Genomic DNA, 24983 nt, shown 5'->3' on the forward strand with positions numbered 1-24983 from the left:
TGTACCAAAAGGAAAGGGTAAAAGACAACCAATCGGACTTTGGATTGTATTCTTTGACGGAGGGAAGGCGTTGTAGCGCCGCTGTCAGGAGACGGCAAAGTCCAAGACCGAGATGCAAGCCAAGCCAATGCCAGACTGGCGGCGTGCACAGGCAAATCAAATCACGCATCACTCCCGAATCTCACATGGAGAAATGACTCGCTGTAACCCAAACGGCGTCCGGGACGCCATCACGGATCGGACTTGGGTTTGTCCAACTTGCAGGATCGGTGATCGGGTGGAATTTGGCGCACAAGTTTGACAGCTCACGGTAGTCATATTAGCATAGAAGTTAGCGCGCCTGACGCCAACGCGGTGATTCACGACGCTGTGGTTGGCCCTGCTTGGTCTCGGCAGGTGGTGATGGGTGGCAAATTCACGCTTCACACGTCGGCGACGCTTGTACTCAGGCACACCAGGAACCATGATGCGGACGCTGCCACTGCGACGTGCTCGCAACGCAAGCCATCAGCGTCAGCAACTCGTGCTGTCTCCGAGTGACGAGGCTTGCGTCTGCCAAAGTCACGCCGCGCCGGACGATTCGGTTCAACTCTGTTCTGTTCAAGTGGCGAGATTCCAGAGCGGAGAGTGCGAATCTGTCCAACACGCTCGACATGCACGATTCGTGATTCGAGCACGGAATCAGACGCCCGCGGCTCTCTGTCTCGACATCTCTGACCCGCACGTCAGTCACGAGTGCGAGTGTCGTCGTTGCTCTCCGATAATTCGTACATGCTCGCGCAGCTCATCCTCACGTTTCAAAAAAGGAAAAACCCGCGCGCAAATTTAGACATTATCAATGCCAAAGCAATGCGATGCGATGCGATGCGATTTGGTCACAAACATATGCTTGTCTGGTTGACGACGCCTTGCCAAATGAAGCAGCAGCAGCAGCAGCTTAGAGCTTCAACTAACACCAACCCCGGCTTGGACAGATTGATATACTACGCTATCGACTCTAGACTGCCAAAACGATGGCTAAAAAATATACCACTGGCTAGCAGGTCGGGAGGAAAAACAAGCGAGACACGGACACGAGACAGCAAAGGGGTTGTGTGAAATGTCTCAGCTGTCATGGCTGCCGCTCCAAAATGACTGAGGACAGTTGATTGCGAATTTAGCGCTGGCTGTAAGGTAGATCTTAGTTGGTGCGCGTGCTCGTGTCGATGCGAGACGTGAGATGTCGAGCGGTGTGGCGAGTCTCGAGTGTGTGGTGGATGGCTGATGGCTGATGGGCTGAGCTAAGCCGTGTTGGTCTGCTGTGTGCTGGCAAAAGTCGTGAGTGTCAGTGTTGCTTGTCAAATGCAGACACGCATGCACGCGTGCAGCTAAGCTAGTTTCATTTCGCACCTGCACACCAACCCGCGTAACTTGACTGTACAGCTGTACCGCACTCAACAGGATCGTGTATGCTCGACGCTCAATCGACATGTCGTGGCTGCTGAGCTTGCGCTGCGAGCGGGCGTTTGGTTTCGAGTGATGAAATCCCTTGCCGCTGGATCTTGCACCGCCAGCCAGTGAGCCTGCGTCCACCTCGAGGCGGCCAACGCTCAAACCTCGCAGCCACAGAATGATATCGCATTCCACACAATCCAATTGCTGCCTCTACACTGACCACTGACGACTTTGGTTTCGCTCTGCCTGCCCTTCCTGATCGAGTCGAGTCGAGTCGAGTCGAGTCGAGTCGAGTCGAGTCGGCACCTATGCACCCGTTGGCACAGCTACATCAAGTTAGATCTCTGTTCATCTGTTGCTTGGTGTTGGCTCTCGGTTCCTCGTCGTGCTCTCCTCGCCCTTGCCTCGCCCCGTCCTGCCTCGCCTTCTTGATCTTGTCCTCTGCGTCATCTCGTTGCCCCTTTTGTCGCTTTGGTTCGTTCAACATCCTACTCTCCATATATCTACCCCTCCTTCGCCCAACTGTATCTTACTACTCCACTTTCCAACCCCTTCCTTTTGCGTCTCCTCCTTCTCGTCTGGACACGATTACGGAGCGCCTACTTGCCGTCTCTCCTCTCTCCTCCTCTTTCTTCCCCTCAGCTTCCCCGTCTCCTGCTCATTGTCTCTGCGCCTTGTGTTGAACTCCATCCATCTACACTTTTTCTTGCTGCATCATCTACGCATACCCATACGCTATAGCTACCGCCACCGCTTCCACATCTGCATACCAACGTCCTGCTGCTTGCTTGCTTGCGCCACACCATGATCTATGAAGTGGACGCTGCGGTACAGCACATTGTCTCTCTTATTCTCAAAGTCGACCGCGATCATCCTCTCGCCTCGGAAGCACTCGCCGCTTTCGCTTCTACCCTCAAGGATGCCCTCGAAACTCGTTGCCGAAAGCACTGGAATCCAGATCAGCCCGATGTCGGCTCAGCTCTCCGTTCCGTAGCATGGCAGCTCCACCCTGCAGGCGAAGGCGCTGACCTCGACTTGCTCCGCGCCTTTGCGGCTGTCGTCCACGCAAACGCCCAGGACGCACAGCTTCTTGCCCCGCACCATTCCACCGTTGTCGCTCTCGCCTTGCAATGGCTTCCCATCTCTTTCACTCTCTGGATCGACCCCGGTTGCGTCGCTATTCGCCCTGGCTCCGGTCCCGGTGCCAACCGTTGCTCATACGACTTGGACCTTCTCAAGTCCGCCCATGTCTCCTCTTCCCTTTACCTCGTCTGGGCCAACATGTCCGCTCAGCCCGCTCAGCCCGCTCAGCCCGCTCAGCCCGCTCAGCCCGCCCTGCCTCAGCTCACCATTAGCACCGTCGCTCCTGCTCGTCCCATTCCCATCCTCAAGCCTGCGCCCCTCTCGGCCCATACGCGCTACCCCGCCAACCTCTTTACCCATGCTCGCACCGCCCTTGCTCCTCTCGCTGCCCCCACTGCTCCCACTGCTCCCCGCCACTCTCGCGCCAGCTCCACTGCCTCTTCCACCTCCAGCTCTTCCACCGGCCTCGTTCGAAGCGTCAGCCTTTCCAGCACCCACACCGCCTCCACCGACGCCACCAGCCTCTCTGATCTCCACGCCCTATCTGATGCTGACGCCGACGCTGACGCCGAAACCGAAGCTTGCCCAAGCCTCTGCTCTCCCTCCTCGTCCCTCGCTTCAACCCAGTGCACGCCCAATTCGCAGCCACAGTGCGAATCCGAACTCGACACCACCCTCCGCGCTGACACCACTCAACGCTTCGCCGGCGTCCGTCTCTTTGATGACGACCAAGACCAAGAGGCAGGCGACCTCACCATCGACGCCAGCCCCATGCTCGGTCTCAACGTTTCCAAGCACGCTCCGTCTCGCTCGCTCGGCTCAAGCTTCACAACCGCCACTCACTTACCTTGCTCCACCCCGATCAAGGCCAACTACACCACCCACGACAATGGCAACGTCGGCGTGCTCGGCGGCGGCGTTCGTCTCGGTGGCAACGCCTCGGCCAAGAACAACACGTCATCCTCTCAACCACCACGACACCGTCAGCACTCCAACTCAAAGAGCGTCAGCCACCTTCAGGGTGGACTTCACCACCAGCTCATGCCCGCCTGCATGCCTCGCAGGCTCGAGCAGCGCATGGCGCACCGCATGCCGCAGCCACTTCCCCCCACCCACGCTGCCAACTACAGCGCCCCCATGCCTACCGTTGCGCTTCCGCACGTGTCTCAGCAGCAGCACTACCCACCGCGCTACGCTGTACAGCAGCATCAACCGTACGTGCAACACGATCCTGCGCCTCAAGCTCGCCGTCCCGTTGCTGGCATGATGCCCTTGGGGGCACCTTGGCAACTGCCGATTCCGTACGGCTTTGGTGCTCCTGCTCAGCAGCAACCATACATGCACTACGCTGGACAGCAACTGCAGCTGCAGCAGCAGCAAGCTATGCCGATGGTGCTCGATGCCGATGACGCTTTCACCGCAGGTCGACGTCGTCTGCGCTCTCGTGGGCGTCGATCGCGCGGTCGAGGAGCTGGGCGAGCCGCACGTCGTCATGCGGCTGCACTTCGAGCGTTGGAACTCGGCAGCACCGACGAGCTGCCCGAATTCAACATTGACGATGGCGACGACGACGACGACGAAGATGCCGATCTGCTCTCTCGCTGCTCGACGCCTGCGACGTGCTCCGACTACACCTCGTCCTCGCTCTCGTCGTCGGTGTATTCCAGCACCGCGTGCTCACCCGCTAAACTTGGGGCTGCCGCCGTCTCACATCGTGCTTCGAAACGCAAGCTCGGTGCTGCACCCAACCACGGCGCCAACGCCGAGGTTGAGTTCGGCCACGAGCTCCACTCGAACCTCGCGCGTCTGCACGGAATCGATTGCGTGGCTCCGCTCAGCGCGTGCTAGTCTGTCGTTTCGTGCATTTTGTTTTGTTTCATGTCCCTTGTGCCTAGTGCCTTGCGCTTTCTAAGCGAGTGTCGAGCATCACACATGGGTCGAGTGTCTCGTTGGCTCTGCATTTCTTCGTGGTCCCGTATCATCTGTAGCATCAGTCATTTCAGTTTATCATTTCAAGCCAGTTTTGGTTTGCTCGAGCTCGGTTTGGCCACGGTCAGAGCGCCGACTGCAGGCGAAACAGGTCGCAAACGGTGCCAGATTCTGGAGCGTCTCTGCCACAGTCGTGTGCGTGAGACTGCAGCCGGTGCGAGATTCTGGAGCGGGTGAGGTAACTGTCACAGAGCGCACGCGTATACGGCAGCCATCGTGAATGTACTGGATTGCTGGACTGATCGGACAAAAGGCGACATAGTACATACTTGGCATTCACGAATCGTGAATGGCGAGTGTACAGTAAGATAATAAAGTGGATGAGATGCGGCTGATGCACAAGAGCGAATGTGTGTTATGGTGTGTGCTGTGCACCCACGGCGTGCGTGTGCGAGACCGTGTGGTTCATTCGCCGCGCGTAACAGTACTGAAGTGGCGCGTGCGATGTGCTTCCTGTATGTGCGACTGTAGATGCGCGTGTACGCCCGTTCTGAGTGGGGCAAGATGCGGCCGCGCGCCAACTCGAGGCGCTTGTAGAGCGCGCAGGGTGTGTGCAAGACGTTATCTTGACGAGAATCGTGTCGACGCCATCTTGTCCACGATCGGGCATGCATTCACACGTTGTCAATGACGCGGTCGAACTGCGCATGCAAACGTTCGGCGCGCATGTCTCGGTTCTACTCAATGGCGTCCAGGATCGAGCCGAGATGAGAACTGAGCCGACCATATGAGCCACTTGTTTCGGTTCAGTTTGCTGATCGCGCTCAACATCGGTATGATGGCGACCACGTCAACCTCAGCCACGCTCTTGAACGCAACTATGCCTGTCATGCTTACTTGTACTTGCGCTGCACCCGTAGTGCTGTGAGCTCTGTACATTGTACCGTAATGAAGTGCATAGCGATCTGGTGATTTTGTGCAGAAAAGCGCTTTGACTGCGTCTCTGCTGGCTGTGCGTTGGCGCATTCACGATTTTCTTCATCTGAGTGCAGCATGATCTGATTGTTGATATACTGTATATGTATATATATATATATATATATATATTAAACTTTTGAGCATTAGGCTGACATGTGCATGATGAGTAAAATTCGTGATGGACAGGCAACAAAGATGTCTAGATGGTAACAATGTCGATGCGCGCCCTGTCGTACAGGGTTGCATTGATAGTGTCGAATTGAGATCGACTCTGTAGATAATCTCGGGGAAGCGGGCGGATTTGGATGCAGGCAACCGTGGAGTGAGCGACGCTGCCTGGTTGAACCACAGTGGCGCTGTTAACGACCCGAATGAATGGGTTTGCTTTTTGACTAGGCAGGATGAGCAAATCAGGTGTGACGGCAGGAAACCCAAGTAGATGCGAGTGACAAGTATCGTAGCTCAACCCGGATTGCGTAGGAGGTGGAAACAGTGGATAAAACGAACGCTGCGAAAGAAGCGATCGACTCCAACGAGTATTGGTCTCCTTGTTCTTACTCGCCACACTTTGCGTCACAGCGGACGCCGCTGATGCGGTGGCATTGGGCGACGCTTGAATCCTGGTGACCATCTCTTCGCTCTTGATATCAGCAAGAACGTCGACACTGGTAACACCGAGCACGAGCTCGTTGACAAACAAGACGCTCGGATTCGGAAGACACTTGACCTGCTTCGGTAGGCGCAACGAGACAGCATCGTCTTTGCTAAATCCAGGCTGCGGATATGCACTGTGCACATTGAGGATATCGTCGGTACTCGGAATCATGACCACCGTCGTCGCCGGATATCGCGTCACCAGCTCGTTCAACCGCCGTGTAAAGTGCTCGATAAACAGTTCGGCCGGAGTGTCGGTGCTGAACGCAAGGTGTGCATGTTTGCTCGAGATGAACGGTCCGCACAGAACCAGTGTGTCGGGAACGCCACGTCTCGAGGTCTCGGAATCGCTGCTTGGCAGACCGCCGGATTCGAGCGCATCCATCAACCGGTGCCATGCTGCAAAGTGCAAGTCGGCCTCGTCCGTGTACGGCGCGCACGCAGCAACCACGTTCAACGCCGTCCCATTGAGTTTATCCGTGGCGTACCAACGGTCCAGAGCATCGTCAACCGTGTGAACCGCCAACGGCAACGGAGGCGGCAAACAGATCTCGCTCACGCTAAACTTGTCGGCTCCCGCATTGATCCCTCGACACAGCACCATCTGCCCAGGAAACAGACTGAGCGTCGTCGCCGCCCCTCCCGTCCCTGCATCTTGCGGCGTGTGCTTGACGATACATCCTTTATCGAAAACGAGCGGCGTTCGGTTGCCAGAGCCCATCATGCGCGACGATTCCAGCACCACCCCGGTCTCGGCGAGTTTCGGTAACCCAAAAGCGAGCGTGCCATCAACATCGCCATTCGTCTTGCCACTCGCTGCCGCTTTCGCTTTGGCTTTTGCTCGCATCGCTTCGCCCGCCGAGCTCTGTGGTGCTGGAAGAGCAGCACAGATTCGACCCACTACCCAGATCGCTTCCTGTGACGCCAGCGACGGGTCTCCGAACTCTTCCGATTCGTCAATTGCATATGCGCTCCGCAACATAGACGCAAACTCGTCAATCCGCTCATCGAGCACTTGAGATCGCTCGCCCTTTTTTTCGTACATGTATCGATAATTCCATGCCTTCACATTGGTCGCCGTAGCCAGTGCGACGCGCGATGATTTCTTGCTCGACGACACCACGCCAAGCTGGCTCCCGGATCCAGTGAGTGCGTGATGCTCATTCAGCGATTCCACAATCGAAAATTGCGCCCGCTTCGACGTCGAAGATGACGATGCAGCAGCAGTAACGTCTCCCGGTACCGATCGAATAGGAGAGTCGATATCCGACATGTGAACATCACCATCTCTCGCTCCCATCGCTCCTATCGGCGGCTTGTATGCCGACGCGCTAGCCGGCGTAGCACCGTGACCACCGAACGGCGAGTGGATGCTCGAGCTCACCGCCCTCACCGGTGTTTGAAATGCATTCGGGTTCGAATTCGCATTCGCATTCGCATTCGCATTTACACCTCGATCGATGGCAGCCGTGCCCTTGTTGGGTGTCGACTTGATGCCGAGCATGGCCGAAAAGTCACCAGCGATTCTGCCGCGGTTCAACGCGCTGGAAGGCTTGAGCGGCGTCTGCGCATGGTCGGCAGCTGCAACGCCGGCAGCCATGGTGGCATTCACACTGGTGGCGATTATCTTTCGTAGCTCCCTCGCATGCTCGATGGTGAGCGGCTCGGATTTGGGCAGCTTGTTATTGATTGCGAACGCTTCCCATTTGTAGAACAGGTCTTCGGGCGTCACGTTGTAGTGCTTGCAGATCGACGTGGCTTCCGCCAGCAGCGAAGGGTCGCTCGCAATGTATGCGCCAAAGTACTGCGATAGCCGCACGGTGAGTTCGGATGCTACCATTCTTGCAAGAGGCAACGATGATGATGGTGCAGCAGCAAACCAACTCTTTCCATTTTGTTTTCGCAGTCTAGCCTATCGTCTCACAGTCTGCGTTGCCACATTCAAGTCGTGATTCGCAGCCAGCACAAATCACGAATCACCAGCACCAACCCACGCACGACCAGCCACGAACGCGCTTCCGTCAATCGTGTTGCTCTCTCACACACCGCCGCCGCCCAAACACGAACACGAACACGAACACGCACACGCACACGCACACGCACACGCCAAATCGCTGAATACCGCGTCGCGTTGATTGCAAATCGTCGTGAAACTCGGGTTTCGGACTGTCAAACGGAATGGACAAATCGTGAATCGTAAATCGTAAAAATGCTCTCAGCTCCACTCACGACTGACACTCACCGACTGACATCATAACTTTCTCAAGCTCGACATCCGAGTCGTGAGTTGGCAAGGCTCCAACCATGAACCGTGAACTGTGAACCGACACAACCAGTTCACGATTCACGATTTGCGATTCATGAATCGTGAATCACGAATGTTTGCACTCCACTCCAATCCACTTCGAGATGCCTTCCGAGTTCAACCGCACAACATACTACCCGTACCCGTAGCATACGCTGCTCATAATGTCGCTCAAGGACAAGGGCAAAGCGAGAGCCATCGATTCCCCAATCCAATCCGTTGACCGCCCATCGATTCCACCCGTCAAACCTCAGCCGATCCCCGCCACCCCGCTGCTCAACATCGAATATCCGGGCATTCTGTCTGACGAGCCAGGCGCGTCCTCTCTCACCTCCTACAGCAGTCTCGAACGTGCACTTTGCACGCTGCATCCATCCTCACTCCCGCCTTTCACCAGTTGTCCCCATGAGGCGCTTTGCTTTCTCTCGCGCATCCCCAACGAGGGACTCAACACCATCGAGTGTCGGCTCGGTGCGTTTGGCTCTCCGCTCCCACCCACAGCCAAAGTGGACAACAAGTTCGATCAACTCTTCAAAACACCGTTGATGGGTCAAGTTGTGCCGACGTATAATGTCGTCATCCGTATCGTTAAGCGTACTTGGCGTCAAAAGAAGCGCAAACGCTCGTCGTCGGCTTCGGCGTCGCCACAGGTCGACAACATAGCTCAATCAAACGATATGACTCTAGACCCTGCGCTTTTCGTCCAAGCTGACACGTTGACAACCGACGGACAGTCGTTGCAGAGCGAGAATCAGAAGCAAGCGAGTGCCAAGCGCAGTCGGTACACGGGGCGTGTGAAAAAGGAGTACTGCATTGAAGTGCTCGGTCTGGCTACCAAAACGGTGCGCTTCCGGAGCATGGCAGACTTTGCGTTTCGACCAGACGTATACGCATCTGCTACAACCGATGTTGCCACATCACCACCACAATTGGACGCGGTTATGGAGCTGCACAAGGCGCTCGCGACAATGGACCTTGGTGCGTTTCAATGTTTTCGTGTCCCCGAACACCGCCAAGAATACCAAGTGCCAAACGACCGTCAGCCAAGCTCGGCTCAGCCCAAGTCAAACCTACACATGCTACCACCTGCCTTCTTTAGTCGGATAGACGTACCGTTCAACTACAACTTTCAACAAACAACCTACTCTGAACTGCGCACCGTTCATACACCGGCGCACCTCACGTCTTGCGCGCCCAGTTTCGCACACGCTCTTCGACGCACTGATCTGCCTGCTGGTCAGATGCAACGCTTCGTCAACCGTGTTCGACTGCCCAACATCACACCGCAACAGTTCCGCGTCGGACGAGACTCGACCGTCCCTTGCAAACCGCTGGCTGACGTGGTACGCATCGAGCATCGATGTGATCGTGCGATTCTCGCACGTCTTCGGCAGTTGCTGCAAGAGCGGCCGGTGTGGTCACGTGTAGCGCTCAAAAATCAACTTTCCGCCGTCGAGCTTAGGGAACTCGATGGTAGCAGCGAAAAGATCTACTATGCTCTCGTAGGCTATGCTATGGTCGGTGGTCCTTGGAGGGATACCATCGTACGCTTTGGCTACGACGTCAGTCTGGATAATAGTAGCAGGATTTATCAGAGGGTGTTTCTGCGCGGCGGTCCGATGCGTCGAGAATCAAGGCTTGCACAACAGAGCTTGGCTGACAAGAGCACTGCACACCATGACGACGAAGCAATGATAACTAGTCGAGATGCGAGACCTGCCGTTGTTCCTCTACCTTCCGATACCAGAGCGAGGGCGAACAATACACATCTCTTCGATGGAACTACACTGCATCGCAACATAGGCAATTTTCAACTGTGCGATATCCACGATGGTCTCATCGAACCGTATATCTGGCAAGACATGGACAACCATCATGTGCACACAACAGACAACGAGAAGCGCATAGTCTGGTTGCGCGAAACCATGGATGTCGAGACCGGTTGGTATACTAGGAGGGCGCTCGACTTGATTCGTGCGCTCGTAGCCGCACGATTCAAGGCATTGGCAGAATCTGGTAAGCCGCTCGAGCACGATGCAGTGCACACCCTCGTCGCTCGTATCAGGCACAAGTGGTCAGAGGAGGATACCGGCTCCGTGCTCAATCCTCAGCATGTCCCAGAGCAACAGCCACAGACACCCAATATTCAGCCTATTCAGCCCGATTGTGCAAATCCACCCAATGCTCAGCATGATCCCAGCAACATCGATCCTGCTCTCATCTAGTTCCAGATCCACTTTTACCTCTCACACTGCAACACCTCGACAGCGCACATCATACATCCGCTTGCACATCCTTGTTTGTGAATCACGAATGCTGCGATTTCAAGGTTGTTCAAAAGTTTCGGTTATGAAGCAAGGCTCAGAGAGGAGGTTTTTTGTTCACATTGGCATGCGTGGTTTCGAGGAACAAGCTTCAAGGGGGATATCAACCTGTAAGGCGTCATTGCGATTGGCGTAAAACGGTGGCTGTTGTCGTCGCGTCGAGGCCGATGCCCATGTGCAGACACGTTGCGACGAAACAAGACAACGGTGCAAGAATTTGCCAAGACAAACGAGGCGGTCTAGGTTACAAGCTTGAAGCTGAGCTAGCTCTTCGATGACCTTGTTCTGTCGCGTGCGGCTTGATCAACACTTTGGTTGAGCATTTTTACTCGTTCTTGGCCTCGTCGTTCTTCTGCTCTGTGGCAGCGGGCTTTTCGTCGTCCTTGCTCGATTCTTGAGGCGGTGCTGGTGCATCGGTGGTGCTGCTACCGGCGTTCTTCTTCTGTGCCTGCTCGAAAGCGTCCTTGAACCCATTCGCGTTTTCCGAGTTGGCAAAACGAATCGCCAGCGTCTCGGCAGTGGCCTCACCGTCGGCGACGTCGGCAGCAACGTTGTACACCCACGATCGGTCCGATCCGACGTTGGGGCTGAGCTTCATATCGCTCGTCACGTAGTGGTTGGCGCACACCTTGAGCGTCTTGTCTCGACGCATCACCAGTCGCACCTTGTGCGTCTGCTTGTGCTCGAGCAGTCGAACATCACCAGTACCACGTTCCTTCCATTCCTTGGCGTCCTTGTCGAATCGGAACAGTTTGGCTCGCATCTTGAATGTGACCTCTTCATCTTCTTCGTGCGTCTTAACTTCGACCAGTTTCTCGAGCTTGATTACAGGCTCAAAGTGCGCGTCGCTTTCGGCCTCTTCGGCAGCCGCGCCAGAGCCAGAGCCTGCCTGCTCGGTCTGGGGTAAGCAAAGAAAACCAAATGCTCGAGTGAGTCAGTGGTTTGCTTCTTCGATCAGAGCAGCAAGCTCCCGCACATCAAAAGTGGTCCATCAATCTAACTTACAGCGTCGACGGTGGGCTTGGTGGCTTCAGTATCAGCCATCTTGTATCAATGTGTTACGATGTGTTCGGTGAGATGATGGTAGTGGACTAACGAATCCACTAAATTGTGGAAACCAACACTCACACTCGTGAGTCTGTAACTCTCAAATCTCGCCGACTTTCCTGAGATGTGAGAGCATCTAGAACAATTCTCGACTCACCTCTCACCTACACATCCTTTTCACTGCCAGTCGTGCGTCGTGAATGCTCTCTGCTCAGCCCCGGAAAAATTCCAAACCCCATTCGTGAGTATACGACTCGTCACTCTCTCAACTCTGACTATTCACACACACAACAGCATGCTGTGCTTCGTAAGCTACTCGCTTCGAAACAGGCTTTTCGGTGCAAAACACAACGCGCAACGCTCTCGTAGCCACAGTCACGACTTGAATTCGGCTCATCTACTTTGTATTTTTGCAGCTTCATTTTCAAACCGCCTTTGAAGTGATCGAATTTCAGCTTCGTGATTCGCGATTCTGATTCTGGCTGCGAATTCAGTCGAGAATACCAGCAGAAACAGCCATGAGCACTCACGACTGAAGCACCAAGCGTGAAGTGTTCCACGTCGTGCGTCCCACGTCCTAACGCCTACAGCTCGAAGGGTTAGATTCGTGCGGCTTAACACTCTGGCTTAAATCGTGCATTCACGATTCACGACTCGTGCTTCGTGACTCTCGTGTCTGTGATCACGCATCGTCCATCAGATCGTAAAATCAAGCACGAAGCACGGTATTGATACATACATCACCGCGTCCGTATACGAGTCACGAGTGGTGTATCGGTGATAGCTGGTGCACAAGCTCTGTGAACGCGCTGTATTAGCCTTTGAAACACCGGCCCCAGTCTTGGCCTGAGCGTGGAGGAGGCGAGTCATAGCTTTCGTTGCTGTTGTACGAGTCTCTCTCTACGTGCAATACCATCATAATTCACATCACGCATCATGGAGCTCATGCGAGAGTGCTTCTGCCCGTGGTACAGTCCATATGCAAGAGACTGACCCTTCTACTTTGTGATGCTGTCGTCGCTAAATTCCTTTCCTGCCGTCCATTGTCCCTGCCTTCCGGCTTATAAAGGTTCTTGCTCGTTCGCTTCGTCCCGCCAAGGCGCCGTGCCGCTTTTGTCGAGAACGGAGGCGTCTGCATATCGATAAGCGTGTCCACCAAATGAAATGTCCAGTATCTGCTCCTCCGTCTGAAGCTGCACGTTGGACGTCAAGGTCAGTACCGCCGACAGGTGGTGCAAGACTGCTGAGACGCTGCAAGCTCGTTTGGTCGTCTTTCGACCTCTCAGGTTGCCCTCGCTTTGCTTCGAGAAGCTCGGTTCGATTGCCTTGCTGAGACGATGATGCGCTTACTTGCTGGCAAACAGCAAGACTGGACAACTGGCGGATGAGCTGGTGATCTGAGCTGACCTCGTGTCGAGTGCAGATACGAGAGCACCAAAGCCAAGTTAACTGGTCAACGTCGTTGTGGCACCGGCTTGGATTGGCTCATTGATTTCTCCACACCTTGTTCCTGTCAACGCGCTTCAATGCAGTTTACGCCTTCTCGTCAAGACGTCTACGACTTGATCGGCGTGGATTCGACAGCTTCATCTTGACGCAGGTAAAAGCTATCCGCCCTGCCAGAATCAGCCTTTCAAGCATGCTTCCTTCTCCACAACTGTGCCTCAAGACGCTTTTCGAACGCAATGATCATCTGTTTGGCTGTCCAAGAACGTATCTGTGACAGAATGCGGAATCCTTGCCTGGACGTGATGCGACCAGCAGAAACGACATAAAAATGAACTGCAGCACCTAGGATTCCCGCGTGGTCCCCCACCGCAGTACTGACTAGGCGACGACTTGCTTGATTGCGCAGATCGGACGGGATGCGATATTTTCAAGTCTCTATGACCGCAGATGTTCAATGTGGATGTAGCAAAGAATGTGTATGATCTTCTTGCGTGCTACCATCAGACCATGTTAATCCCAAGATAGCGCGTGGCGTCGAGTTAATAAAAGTCACGAGTCGTGAAGCACGAAGTGGTGAGCGTCGTATAATTTCTAACGAGCTAAGTTATCCAAGGCACGAGGAACTCTGCAAAAGTCACGAGTTGATACCCCTATGGAAGCAGAGGTCTAACACATGTACGAATTTTTTCTTGGCTGAAAGTGTGAGTGTGCCAACGCACGGCTCTCGGCTTGCGTGAGGTGTCGTGTTCTTCTCTCGTTTCTGAAACATCATCGAGGTTAACTGGATATCCTGTTGACTTTGACCACCTGTCGACAACGTGGATCTGGCTGGAACCGGTATCGCCGCCCCTACGTCACGCTGTGTAGGACGACTGATCTCCTGGCTCTCTCACTCGCTCGCTCGACTATCACGTATCGACAGTCACTGCAACTATTCAGGCGTGCGGGCAGCATTTTTTCACCACCATGTCGTCCAGACGCACACGGCTCTCCCTGCTCGCATCAGCGTTTACGCTAGCTGTTCTCCTGATTGTATGCCTCTCTTCAGTCACTCCCGCTGCGGCACATATGATCGAGCTCGGTCCACACAGCAGCGAGTGTTTCTTCGAAGACCTGCACCACGGCGATCAGATGACGCTCACCTACCAAGTCGGTGGCGGCGGACACCTCGATATCGACGTCACCCTGTACGATCCGAAATCGAACGCATTGTTCAAGCAAGAGCGCAAGGATACAGGCACCTATTCGTTCACAGCGCAGGACGACGGACGATACACATATTGTCTGTCGAACGACTTCAGCTCGGTTTCTGACAAGACAGTCTCGTTCAATGTTCATGGCATCATCTACGTCCCAGATGAAGGAGACATGCTGCCGATCGAACGTGAAATCAGAGACTTGGCTGCAGGCCTACAAGCGGTAAAAGACGAACAGGAGTACTTGGTCATTCGAGAACGCGTTCACAGAAATAGTAAGTCCTTTCTCTCTCTCTCTCTCTCTCTCCCATCCAAAACACTCGTCACATCTCCAATCAAGTACTGACTACTTGCGTCGTGCATCATCAAAATGATGAACAGCCGCGGAAAGCACAAACACTCGCGTCAAATGGTGGTCCATCATCCAAGGTTTCATCTTGGTAGCCGTTTGCTCCTGCCAAGTCTACTTTGTTAAGCGTCATTTCGAAGTTCGTCGTGTTGTCTGAACAGCCATCATCTGGCACTTGCACATCAAATTCAATCAAGCATCTTGGCCATACTTGAACTTGACCACGTCCATGCTGCTTACGACACTAGAGTGGCAGCAAAGCAGCTCATACTCCACACCGCGAGCACGAGCCGGTCAGACCGCCAAAAGATGAGACGCTTATTACTACAACCGGAAACACGAAAGAAGCAAATATAAAGAGGAGAAACCAAATCAAAGTGATAGAATGAGACAAGCAACACGCCAAATGACAACAGTCTAATCCTTCTTGGACTTCTTCTTTTTGCTCGACCCTGGTTCGGATTTGGGTGTGCCGTTGACGTCGGCCTCGTCTGCGGAACGTTTTTTCTTGTCCTTCTTTTCCTTCTTGGGTGTCTCAACGCCGTTGGCATCCTTCTTGGCCTTCTTGAGCGCCTTGCGTTCTTCCTTGCTCAGCTTATCGTCACCAGCCTCGGAAGCGGCCGCGGGGGTAGCGGGCTCAGAAGCAGCGATTTCCGATTTCCTCGCCTTCTTGAGCGCCTTTCGCTCTTCCTTGGACAGCTTCTTCTCCTCATCGGTGGTGGTGGAAGGCTTGGCTGGTGTCGAGGGTAGCATGGATGGCGCCATGTTAGCAGCGGAAGCCATGTCACTAGGGCCGGCAGCGTCAGCAGCAGCGTTGTACGATCGACCACCAGCCTCCATTTGGAAGCCCTTTTGCTTGTGGCCCTGGTCGCCAGCAGCGTTTCTTGCCGAGCGCATGCCCGAAAGACCGCTCTGCATCTCGAGAGCACGCAGACGCGACTCGAGCTTGGCACGTGCCTCGATACCCACAGTGGGAGCGCCCTCGTCGCTCTTGGTGTCGGCGTCAGCGAGCGCATCGAGGCGGATCGAAAGTGCGGCTTTGGTAGCCACCATTCGGGCCATCTTACCCTTGAGCTTCTGTGGCGCTTGACCGACGAGCGAGCTGTGGTAGATGAGACCGTACTTGGGCGTGTCGTGCTTGGTCTTGAGTGCTCGGAAGAGCGCCTTTTCGGCACCGAGAATCTGGACCGTCGACGCAGGGTGCTTGGCGAGATTCATGAGCGAACCGGCGTGGCTGATGAGCCGAGCACCGACCAGGTCGCCGACCAGCGCAGTGAGGTTGGGAGCAATGGCAGCCATGCGGTTCTGGAGGTACTGGTAGAGCTGCGTGCGGTACTGCGTGATGGAGATAACCTGGTCGCAAAGGCTCCAAATGTGCTCCAGATCGGTTTCCGAGATTTCGGTGCCCATCGAGATTTCGGCGGCGGCTTTCAGGGTCTCCTCAATTTCCTCTGGCAGGATCTCGCTAAAGTCGGTGGCGGAAGCGTTGGTTCGGAAGCCCATGGCGCGGATCACCTTGGCGTAGGCGAGGTTGTCGGTGATGATCTTGCCCATCTCGGGGAAGTGCCAGCCGTACCATTCCTTGACACGCATAGCATAAATGTTGATCTCCTTGTCGAGGTCGTCGAGCAGGCCAATCGCTTGTACGACCATGGTGTCGACCTTGTCAGGGCTAAACTTGAGCTTGTAACGACTCAGACTGTGCGAAAGACCAAGGCTCATGGTGTTGAGATCACGAGGGTCGAGCGACTCGTCGCCGGAGGAAGAAGAGAGGAGTGTGGCCAGGTTCTCGCGGATGCCACGGTAGAGGTCGAGGAGTTCGCTATCGTACGTGACCTGGATGCCGAGCTTCTTGGCAATGTTGGAAGCTGTCGCGAGAACGGAGAGATGAAAATAAGGTCAGTACGATCGTGTTGCAGCCGAGCTGGAAGCAACTTGTTGCTGGAATACGTACCAAGCTTGGATTCGGCGACAATGAGGTTCTCCTTCTCCTTGCCCTTGCCCTCAACGATTTCGTCAGTAAGAAACTTTTTGAGGCTCTTGCTCATCTTGCCTTCGTTGATGGCAGAGATATCTTCGACGGCCTCGGCAGTGTTGGTGAAGCGGTGGATGGCCGAGAGCTTGAGCAGGTTGCTAGCACCCTCAGCAGAGTCGAGCGACTCGTGGAGGTTCTTTGTGGCCTCGAGCTTGGACGAGTCGGAAACATTGAAGAGGCAGAAGCCTACGGCGGTCTCGAAAAGCACCTTGACCATTGTGAAGAGAGGTGCCTGCACAGATGCTTACACACGGCGGGGCGAAAGGGCTGGTGTGTCGAAATTTGGTGGTTGATGGTCGTCAGAGGTGGTCTCTGTACAGTGCGATTGCCCACGAAGCTCGAAATCTGGAGAACTATGCACAGGTACTCCTCGTATTCCTCGTGGTACCTCCTGCAAGCGAAAGGGGAGGATGATGCGGACAGTAGGGGGAGTGATGAGATGACGATGAACGGGCAGCGAAAGTGAGTCGGTTCAAGCAAGTATTTCCAGAGTTCAAGCTCGCCCGCCAATTTTTTCTTTCTTACCTCTCCTTTTTGCTCTGGTTTCTTCCTCCTTGTTGTCACGCGGCAGCCAGGCAGTACCCAGCAGCTAGCAGCTAGCAGCTAGCAAGCTAAAAATTCCAAACTTACAACTGTACGCCTCAGCTGGCTGCCTTGAGGCTGGCTATGACAGTTTTCTTTTTCTTTTGTTTTTTTGTGGGTTTTTCCTTCTTCGTCTCCACTCAAATCACGAACGGTTAAAGTTCAATTTTCGTTCTGAATGCTGAATAATCATGACAATCGCAGCAAGGCGAACCGTGATTCACGATTCGTGATTCTGTATTCGCACGGCTCTGTTTGGCACGGTTGTGGACGCGCGTCCGATCGCTGCGAAGCTAGCTGGCTCGCTCAACTCCACCTTAGTTTGCTCACCCAGAGCTAAGTCGTGTTGCTCGGCTTGCATAGCCTCCAACCTCGTCATACACATCGACACTAGCTCGTCATCATCGCTGTCACTCTCTCACTTGTCGATTCGATATCGCAACCGACTTGACGATCCTCCTGGCTTTTTCCCAGCGCAACATCTCCTTCCTTTTTAGCCCATCATGGGTCAAGCTCCTAGCGGTGGAGCGCCCGGTCGCGGAGGCAAAGACAACAAAAAGGATCAACAGAAGAAGTGGGAACCTCCTCTTCCAACACGTGTCGGCAAGAAGAAGAAGCGCGGTCCTGACTCGTCGTCCAAGCTCCCCACGGTCTACCCCAACACACGATGCCGATTGAAGCTGCTCAAGCTCGAACGAATCAAGGATCATCTCTTGCTCGAGGAGGAATTCGTGCAGAACCAGGAGCGACTCAAACCGCAGGAGGACAAGGACGCAGAGGAGCGTACAAGGGTCGATGACCTCAGAGGTAGCCCTATGGCTGTAGGAACGCTCGAGGAAATTATCGACGACGAGCATGCCATTGTCAGCAGCGCAACGGGTCCAGAGTACTATGTCAGCATCATGAGCTTTGTCGACAAAGACCTGCTCGAACCGGGCTGCAGCGTACTGCTTCACCACAAGGCTATGGCGATCGTTGGTGTTCTTTCGGACGATGCCGATCCCATGGTTAGTGTCATGAAGCTCGACAAGGCGCCTTCCGAGAGCTACGCCGACATTGGAGGTCTCGAAACCCAAATTCAGGAGATCAAGGAAGCCGTCGAACTACCGCTCACCCACCCAGAACTTTACGAAGAGATGGGCATCAGGCCGCCGAAAGGTGTCATCCTCTACGGTGTTCCTGGCACGGGCAAGACGCTGCTCGCCAAGGCGGTTGCCAACCAGACCTCGGCCACCTTCCTGCGCGTGGTCGGCTCCGAGCTCATTCAAAAATACCTGGGTGATGGTCCCAAACTTGTACGTGAGCTGTTCCGCGTTGCCGACGAGCATGCTCCCAGCATTGTTTTCATCGATGAGATTGACGCTGTAGGCACCAAACGATACGACTCAAATTCAGGAGGAGAGAGAGAGATCCAGCGTACACTCTTGGAACTACTCAACCAGCTCGACGGTTTCGACACGAGACACGACGTCAAGGTGATCATGGCCACCAACCGAATCGAGTCGCTCGACCCTGCGCTCATCCGACCGGGCCGAATTGACCGAAAGATCGAGTTTCCTCTGCCTGACCAAAAGACCAAGATGCACATCTTCAAGCTTCACACATCGCGTATGAACCTCGACTCGGACGTGGACCTGGAAGAGTTTGTCGCCATGAAAGACGACCTCTCGGGTGCCGATATCAAGTCGCTCGTTACCGAGGCAGGTTTGTTGGCGTTGCGAGAGAGGCGGATGCGTGTGACCAAGAAGGACTTTACCACGGCGCGTGAGCGTGTTATCGACCGAAAGAATGAGGGCACTCCCGAGGGTCTTTATCTTTAAGCTGCTCTTCGTGTCTCTGCTGTTGCATTCAGATGTTTTCATGTACCACATACCGCAGTTGCAATCCGATTCTATCATTTTGCAGCAGGTGCGCATGCTCTTGTCATGAGTGGGAGTCGTTGAACGTGCTGAGCTTGTGGTTGATTCGCTTACGTGTATGCATTCGGATCTCGGAGAGATTCGTGATTCTCGTGGTTCGCCAGATTCACGATTCACGATTTTGCTCGAGGGAATTTCCGGCGTTGCTTCGAGACGTTACGAAATTTGAGCTTGCTCAAGCTTGCTCAACTGAACCCTTTGGTCAACCTCGAACACCAGCGTTTGTTGTGCACACGAACCACCGGCAATCTGTATCGCTAGCAGCACTGCATTGGTGCCATCGCAGCGCTTATACGTCGAATTTGACCGGCCCGACTAGCAGCGGATTGCTGCGTACTTCCTCGGAGCGTCTCGCAACTGATTGGTTTCGTTGTAAACTCACTCACAAGCCACCATGGCGCACCTTCGACCGCTCATGGCGCCCGTATACGTCCCTGGAACCGAACCGCTACCGCCGGGAGTCACGGAGGAAGATCGAGCCGAGATGGCCAAGATCGCCAAGTGGAACAAGATTGCGAACATGGCCATGGAGTCGTGCCCGACCAAGTGCGCGTTCTCGGGTGCTGCGGGGTTTGGATTGGGGGCATTCTTCTCGCTCATGTCGACGAGTTTTGCCGTGGACGATCCGTTGAGGAGAACGACGCTAGCGGCGAACGGCCTGAGCGGCGCTGCGGGAGCGGGCGATATGACGACAATGCAGAGTACGAAAGAGTTTTTCAAGCAAACCGGCAAGTCTATGTACAGGAGCGGTAAAGGCTTCGGTAAAGTCGGTGCGCTGTATAGCGGTATCGAGTGCTGTATCGAGGCGGTAAGTTTCCCACCTGCACAGTTGGGAGAAAAAGAGAAGGGAGCAATGCTGAAGCTGACAATTTTTTCGCGTTTCGTTCCGGTGTGATGATGGCCAGTACCGCGCCAAGAACGATCTGGTCAACCCAGTAGCAGCGGGTTTTGCAGCCGGCGCCATCTTGGCCAGAAACTCTGGTCCGAAAGCTGCGATCGGCGGTGGTGTTGCTTTCGCCGCCTTCTCCGGCGCCATCGACATGTAGTAAGTATCCGACCGTGCTCGCGTTGATTCCAAATTAAGATGGCCACTTTGCTCACCCGTTACACTGTCGATCCTTGCAAACTTACAGCTTACGGAGGGAGGCACCGGATGATGCTTAGCTGCGTTCTTCGCACCTGCGACTCTACCCTTGTTTTTCGAATTGGAGCCCTCCCCCAACGGCTCACAGCCTAGATTCTGGCATGTTAGACACGAACGCGATGGCGTCAGCAACACTCTTCAAAGTAGGCATTCAGACGTGCACTACGCTTTTCACCTCTTAACGACGCAGCAGTTCCACCCCAATGTACTTTTAGCCCCGCTCACTCACTCGGACATCTCGCGAGGTCAATCCAAGACTGTCGCAATCGGTTCCGATTCGCCATCGTTCATAGATCAGTGTTTGAAGACCATGGACACATTTCTTTCTCAAGAGCACACCATGTCGTGGCATGTGGTTCAAGAAAAGTTACATACAGAGCAGGTCAAAAGTAAAGTGGCGTGTCGGTGCTACGTCGCTGGATCCTAATATGGCTTGAACCTCCTTCCCGCCTTCAACTTTTGCACTTTCGCCTTATCCTCTTCAAACCTCTTCCTCAAGCCTGCGAGCTCCTCTCGCTTTCTCTCTCTGAGCTGGAAACGATAGAAATCCTGAAGGCCTGTGCTCTTCTTGTTCTGGTTTTCTTTGAAGCCGTGTTTGGCGACACCTACGCTTCCGCCGCCATCGGCAGACGCACCAGCGCGACCGTATTTGCCCGAGGTGCGTTGGACGATGATGAAGCCGTCTTCGTCCAGCAGTTCTCCAGAAGCGCCGAGCGTTACGCCGCGGACGCCAATTCGACGCGGCAAAGGGTGTGAGCGTCGGTATTGGTAGAGCGAGATCACCGAGTTGGCCCAGGTGGAAACGGAGGGGAGAGAGGGTCGAGAAAGCGCATATGATGAGAGAAGGTATGAAAGTCCTCGCAGAGTTTCGGGAGTGTGTCGCCATTTGAGTCCTTTTTTGAGCCGATCCAGCGCACGATTCATCGAGGCTGCATCCAGAAACACTACGTGCGCGCTCGACGAGGTCGACAGAAATCCATTCACTCCATCTTGACTCGTACTTGGAGCATGCATAGCAGGCAAAGGCACAATTTGTGGTACACGGCTCTTGCCTTGCGCACCAGCACTAGCGTTCTTCTTCTTTCCCTTCTTTCCCTGCTTGGCCAGTTGATGGTGTTCTCCCTCTATGTCGTCTTCGTCTGACAACTCACCTACCCCTCTCTCCTCCCTTTCATCCTCCTCCCCATCTTCCACTCCAGCTTGTCTCCTGAATCGAACCTGTGAGATGGCCCCCACGCTAGCCAGCATGTCTCTGAGATTCGTTTCGGTGGTATCCACTGGCAGGTTGGCCATGAACAAGGTTCGATCCGCCGGTAATGATTCTGGGTTTGACGAGCTTGATCCGGCACTGGAATTAGTTGCTGTGGTGTGTTTTCGGACGTAGATCCAGTGGAGAATGGTCTGATTAGCGAAGCTCCTGGATGCGACTTGGATGGGTACTGCTAGGAACCCATTTGCAAGTGCGATAGCGGTAGTTTGTGCTTGTTTGTGCTTGGTGTTCGCACTGACGCTAGACGACGGTGCCAGACCATCGTTGCCACTTTTCTTGCCCATATTGCCGCTTCCCTACTCGTCTTTATGTTTGTCGTTCTGTAGTTACTCCGTTTGGGTATCCAAGCGTCGTTCGTCGTAGTATTCACAGTTGCAAAGCATATCTCCAAGATATCATTCTCAATGTCATTCTCAGCTTGATCCTCTCCACTCACCCGAAAATTTCATCACTGTGACTCTCATTCACGATTGCTTAAACCCTTCTTCACGCTTAACTTTTTATCGTGTGGAGTTCTTGAAAAATCTTCCAACCGGCCGAATCAACCACGAACAACTTTATTAGGGGGGTTTTTTTTGTTCACTAGGTTGGCCTATCCACAGTCACAGAGTGACCGTCATGCGTACTCACGACTGCCAGAAAAGTGTGCTTTGCGAATCCAAACAGACACAAAAAATTCACCACTCCGTTTTTCTGACTCGTGACTTCAATCACGAATTGCTCCCCTCAGCAGTGCGCACAACTTTCACAGCGCGCTGCTGCTGTAATCGTGAATCGTGAATAGCATTTTTTTACATGCCTCCCCTCAACGCTTGCGCATAGGTGAGTGCCCTTTCCTGGATTGTCTCTGCTGCTGCTTCCAGGTGCGATCCTCCCCTTGCTACTTGAACGACATGCTTGCCCACCGGCTTGGTCAGCATGTCAGCAAGGTTGTGCTTGGTGTCGATGTACTTGACTTGCACCTGTCCTTCTTGCACATTGTCTCGTATGAAGTGGAACTTGGTGTCGATATGCTTCAGCTTCCGGTGCTGCGCTGGATCCTTGCTTTCTTCTATACAACCCTTGTTGTCTGAGAAGACAGTGGGTGTGCCACTTGCTAGTCCAATTGAGCGAAGAAGCTGTTTGAGGAACAGGATCTCCCGTGCGGCCTCGGTTGCTGCGACAAACTCAGCTTCCACTGCTGACAGTGACAGGCACTTCTGCGTGGCAGACTTCCAAGCAGCTGGGTTGCCGTGTACGAATGCAACGGATCCTGATGTACTCTTCCGGTGCAATATTGCATCGCTTGCCCAGTTGGCATCACTATGGGCCTCGAGCAGTTCTTGATTTTCGCTTGACCTGTATGTGAGTACAGCATCCCGTGTGCCTTCAAGGTAGCGCAACACCCGCTGAGCTGCCTTGTAGTGTTCCTGCGATGGTACTCTCATCTTCCTGGCCAGTACAGTTACCGCACGGAAGAGAGGAGCTCTTCAACCATAGCTTCGTCATCTCTCTCTGCAATTGGTGTTGCAGACACGGGGCTTTCATCTTCTGGAACTTCCTCCGGTGCTCCAAGCAGGGCATGCCGGCCAGCCCAGCACTTGTCTTGATGCAACGTTGCAGAGTTGCTCCATCGGATTAATGATGGCTCGTCTGGGCTGCAGAACTTCCACGACTTGTGTTCGTCGTCGTATCCAACCATGATTGCTGGTGTGGCTCTTACACCGTGCTTGCCCTGCTGGTCTTTGCGCTGGACGTGCACCCATGCTAGGCAGCCAAATACCCGCAGCTGCCACACGAGGCCATGCTCTGTGGTTCCGTAGAATCCTTGATGGGGTATTTTCTTGGTGACGGATGGGGTGAGGGACGGATGCGGTGAGGCTCATCACGTGTGCAGCAGCTGTAATTGCAAAAGGCCAGAACTCCCTTCGACAAGCTCGGCCAACAAGCATTGCCCACATCTTCTCTGAACTGACCTGATTGTGCTCTCTGCTCGACCGTTCTGGGCGCTGACCGCTGGTGTAGTCTTCTGCCATTTGAAGCCTCCTTGGGTTTGCCAGTCAAGTGCTTGCTGGCGGTTCCACTCTCGGCCGTTGTCACTGCGCAGGGTTTTGAGTTTCCTGGCAGTGGCTCTTTCCATCTTGACGATGCACTTGTTGCGTGCGGGGAATGCTGCGCTCTTTGTGCACAGTGGTCCAGCATAGAGCCGCGATGAGAAGTGATCAACAGCGATGAGAGCGTAGTGATAGTTGGCGTGCCCCCGGTAGTTGGTGATCGGATCGATGTGCACTAACTCCAGTGGTGCTGTGGCTCGATCTGACTGGGATGGTCTCATGCGTGCCCGAGTCTGTTTGCCTTGGCTGCACGCACTGCACTCGGGTGATTCTGGTTCCTTTTCCTCGTCTCGCCCCAGGTAGTGCTGGTGAATCTGCTTGGTCTCGTCTGGTCCTGGGTGTCGAGATCTTTGGTGCCACGCAGGCTCTCGTGTTGTTTCTTGCTTTCTCTTGGCGTTCCTGTGTTCTCGTTGCTCTCTGGACATCCCCGAGTGGGTCTTCTAGTTCTAAAGCCAGTGCCTGTCCGTGCACTTCAACTCGGCGTTGCTTCTTGTTGCGCTTGCATCGCACTCGTGTACCATCGTTTAGAGTGATTACGGTACCAAACTCATCTAAAGTCACTCGTGCACCATTCTCTACCAGGCCTTGTACGGACAGGAGGATTGCATTTAGTTTTGGCACGTAGAGCACTTCCAGCGGGCAGTGGGCTCAGTAGCGGATGTAGGAGCCTAATTCTTGTTGGGGCAGTTGCGTGCGATATGGTTCGGCTCACCGCATTGGTAACACTTGGGTGGAGCCGAAGGGTTACGGGGGCGCCACCATCGTTACCACTCGACCAGCTCTGGCTGCAGACGGCATCTTCAGTTGAAGGGTGGTAATTTCGGTGGTCATTATTTACATGAGCAACGGGGTACGACACCTCCCGTATTTATAACCTATTTACATGACTCACGACTGATACGTTCGTTTCGAATGAGCTAGGAGATTTTCCCCGAAGTCTTTCTCGAAAGTTCGCGTACCCTAACATTTCTCGATCTTACTTCAACTCATCCAAACAGGCACCAAAGATCCACTCGCTTTTACTCTGTGACTCACTTCAACTGCATCCACAGACTTTGCCAAGCAGCGCTGAAAAGAGCGCTAGGCTAGAATCACGATTCATAACACATCTTTTGAGCAGAATGAAGGGGTGAAACAAAAGCGACTAAAGTACAAATGATAGAGATAGAGAGGCGAGCTGCTGGCACGTGTA

At 54.2% G+C, this 24983-nt stretch overlaps 10 protein-coding genes and 1 non-coding gene across 11 annotated transcripts; 5 read left to right on the top strand and 6 right to left on the bottom strand.

Moving 5' to 3' along the window:
- Positions 1 to 2238: 2238 nt before the first annotated feature.
- On the top strand, positions 2239 to 4365 carry UMAG_02556 (uncharacterized protein; the record flags this gene model as incomplete). The annotated part of the gene is made up of 1 exon (XM_011390661.1): positions 2239 to 4365. One exon carries the CDS (start codon positions 2239 to 2241, stop codon positions 4363 to 4365), a length of 2127 nt encoding a protein of 708 aa, XP_011388963.1.
- A 1258-nt stretch (positions 4366 to 5623) lies between these two features.
- UMAG_02557 (DNA-directed DNA polymerase alpha subunit POL12) lies at positions 5624 to 7918 on the bottom strand (the record flags this gene model as incomplete). Its single annotated transcript, XM_011390662.1, has 1 exon — positions 5624 to 7918. The coding sequence occupies one exon, from the start codon at positions 7916 to 7918 to the stop codon at positions 5624 to 5626; it is 2295 nt and encodes a 764-aa protein (XP_011388964.1).
- A 629-nt stretch (positions 7919 to 8547) lies between these two features.
- Positions 8548 to 10608, top strand: UMAG_02558 (uncharacterized protein; the record flags this gene model as incomplete). The annotated part of the gene is made up of 1 exon (XM_011390663.1): positions 8548 to 10608. The coding sequence occupies one exon, from the start codon at positions 8548 to 8550 to the stop codon at positions 10606 to 10608; it is 2061 nt and encodes a 686-aa protein (XP_011388965.1).
- A 424-nt stretch (positions 10609 to 11032) lies between these two features.
- On the bottom strand, positions 11033 to 11751 carry UMAG_02559 (putative ran-specific GTPase-activating protein; the record flags this gene model as incomplete). Its single annotated transcript, XM_011390664.1, has 2 exons — positions 11033 to 11605; positions 11713 to 11751. The coding sequence occupies 2 exons, from the start codon at positions 11749 to 11751 to the stop codon at positions 11033 to 11035; spliced, it is 612 nt and encodes a 203-aa protein (XP_011388966.1).
- A 1782-nt stretch (positions 11752 to 13533) lies between these two features.
- UMAG_16218 lies at positions 13534 to 13648 on the bottom strand. The gene has a single exon (XR_897733.1). It is a non-coding gene; the product is annotated as a 5S ribosomal RNA (ribosomal RNA).
- A 521-nt stretch (positions 13649 to 14169) lies between these two features.
- On the top strand, positions 14170 to 14905 carry UMAG_02560 (uncharacterized protein; the record flags this gene model as incomplete). The annotated part of the gene is made up of 2 exons (XM_011390665.1): positions 14170 to 14674; positions 14781 to 14905. The coding sequence occupies 2 exons, from the start codon at positions 14170 to 14172 to the stop codon at positions 14903 to 14905; spliced, it is 630 nt and encodes a 209-aa protein (XP_011388967.1).
- A 260-nt stretch (positions 14906 to 15165) lies between these two features.
- On the bottom strand, positions 15166 to 17000 carry UMAG_02561 (putative required for pre-18S rRNA processing; the record flags this gene model as incomplete). Its single annotated transcript, XM_011390666.1, has 2 exons — positions 15166 to 16616; positions 16703 to 17000. The coding sequence occupies 2 exons, from the start codon at positions 16998 to 17000 to the stop codon at positions 15166 to 15168; spliced, it is 1749 nt and encodes a 582-aa protein (XP_011388968.1).
- Positions 17001 to 17868: 868 nt separating this feature from the next.
- Positions 17869 to 19185, top strand: UMAG_02562 (putative proteasome regulatory particle base subunit RPT2; the record flags this gene model as incomplete). The annotated part of the gene is made up of 1 exon (XM_011390667.1): positions 17869 to 19185. One exon carries the CDS (start codon positions 17869 to 17871, stop codon positions 19183 to 19185), a length of 1317 nt encoding a protein of 438 aa, XP_011388969.1.
- Positions 19186 to 19678: 493 nt separating this feature from the next.
- Positions 19679 to 20448, top strand: UMAG_12192 (translocation channel protein TIM22; the record flags this gene model as incomplete). Its single annotated transcript, XM_011390949.1, has 3 exons — positions 19679 to 20092; positions 20190 to 20329; positions 20418 to 20448. 3 exons carry the CDS (start codon positions 19679 to 19681, stop codon positions 20446 to 20448), a joined length of 585 nt encoding a protein of 194 aa, XP_011389251.1.
- Positions 20449 to 20851: 403 nt separating this feature from the next.
- On the bottom strand, positions 20852 to 21982 carry UMAG_02564 (uncharacterized protein; the record flags this gene model as incomplete). The annotated part of the gene is made up of 1 exon (XM_011390668.1): positions 20852 to 21982. One exon carries the CDS (start codon positions 21980 to 21982, stop codon positions 20852 to 20854), a length of 1131 nt encoding a protein of 376 aa, XP_011388970.1.
- Positions 21983 to 22489: 507 nt separating this feature from the next.
- UMAG_02565 (uncharacterized protein) lies at positions 22490 to 24216 on the bottom strand (the record flags this gene model as incomplete). Its single annotated transcript, XM_011390669.1, has 4 exons — positions 22490 to 23036; positions 23147 to 23420; positions 23461 to 23558; positions 23654 to 24216. The coding sequence occupies 4 exons, from the start codon at positions 24214 to 24216 to the stop codon at positions 22490 to 22492; spliced, it is 1482 nt and encodes a 493-aa protein (XP_011388971.1).
- Between the last annotated feature and the right edge of the window lie 767 nt (positions 24217 to 24983).

The sequence above is a fragment of the Mycosarcoma maydis genome, chromosome 6 (assembly GCF_000328475.2).
Source record: "Mycosarcoma maydis chromosome 6, whole genome shotgun sequence".
NCBI lineage: Eukaryota > Fungi > Basidiomycota > Ustilaginomycetes > Ustilaginales > Mycosarcoma > Mycosarcoma maydis.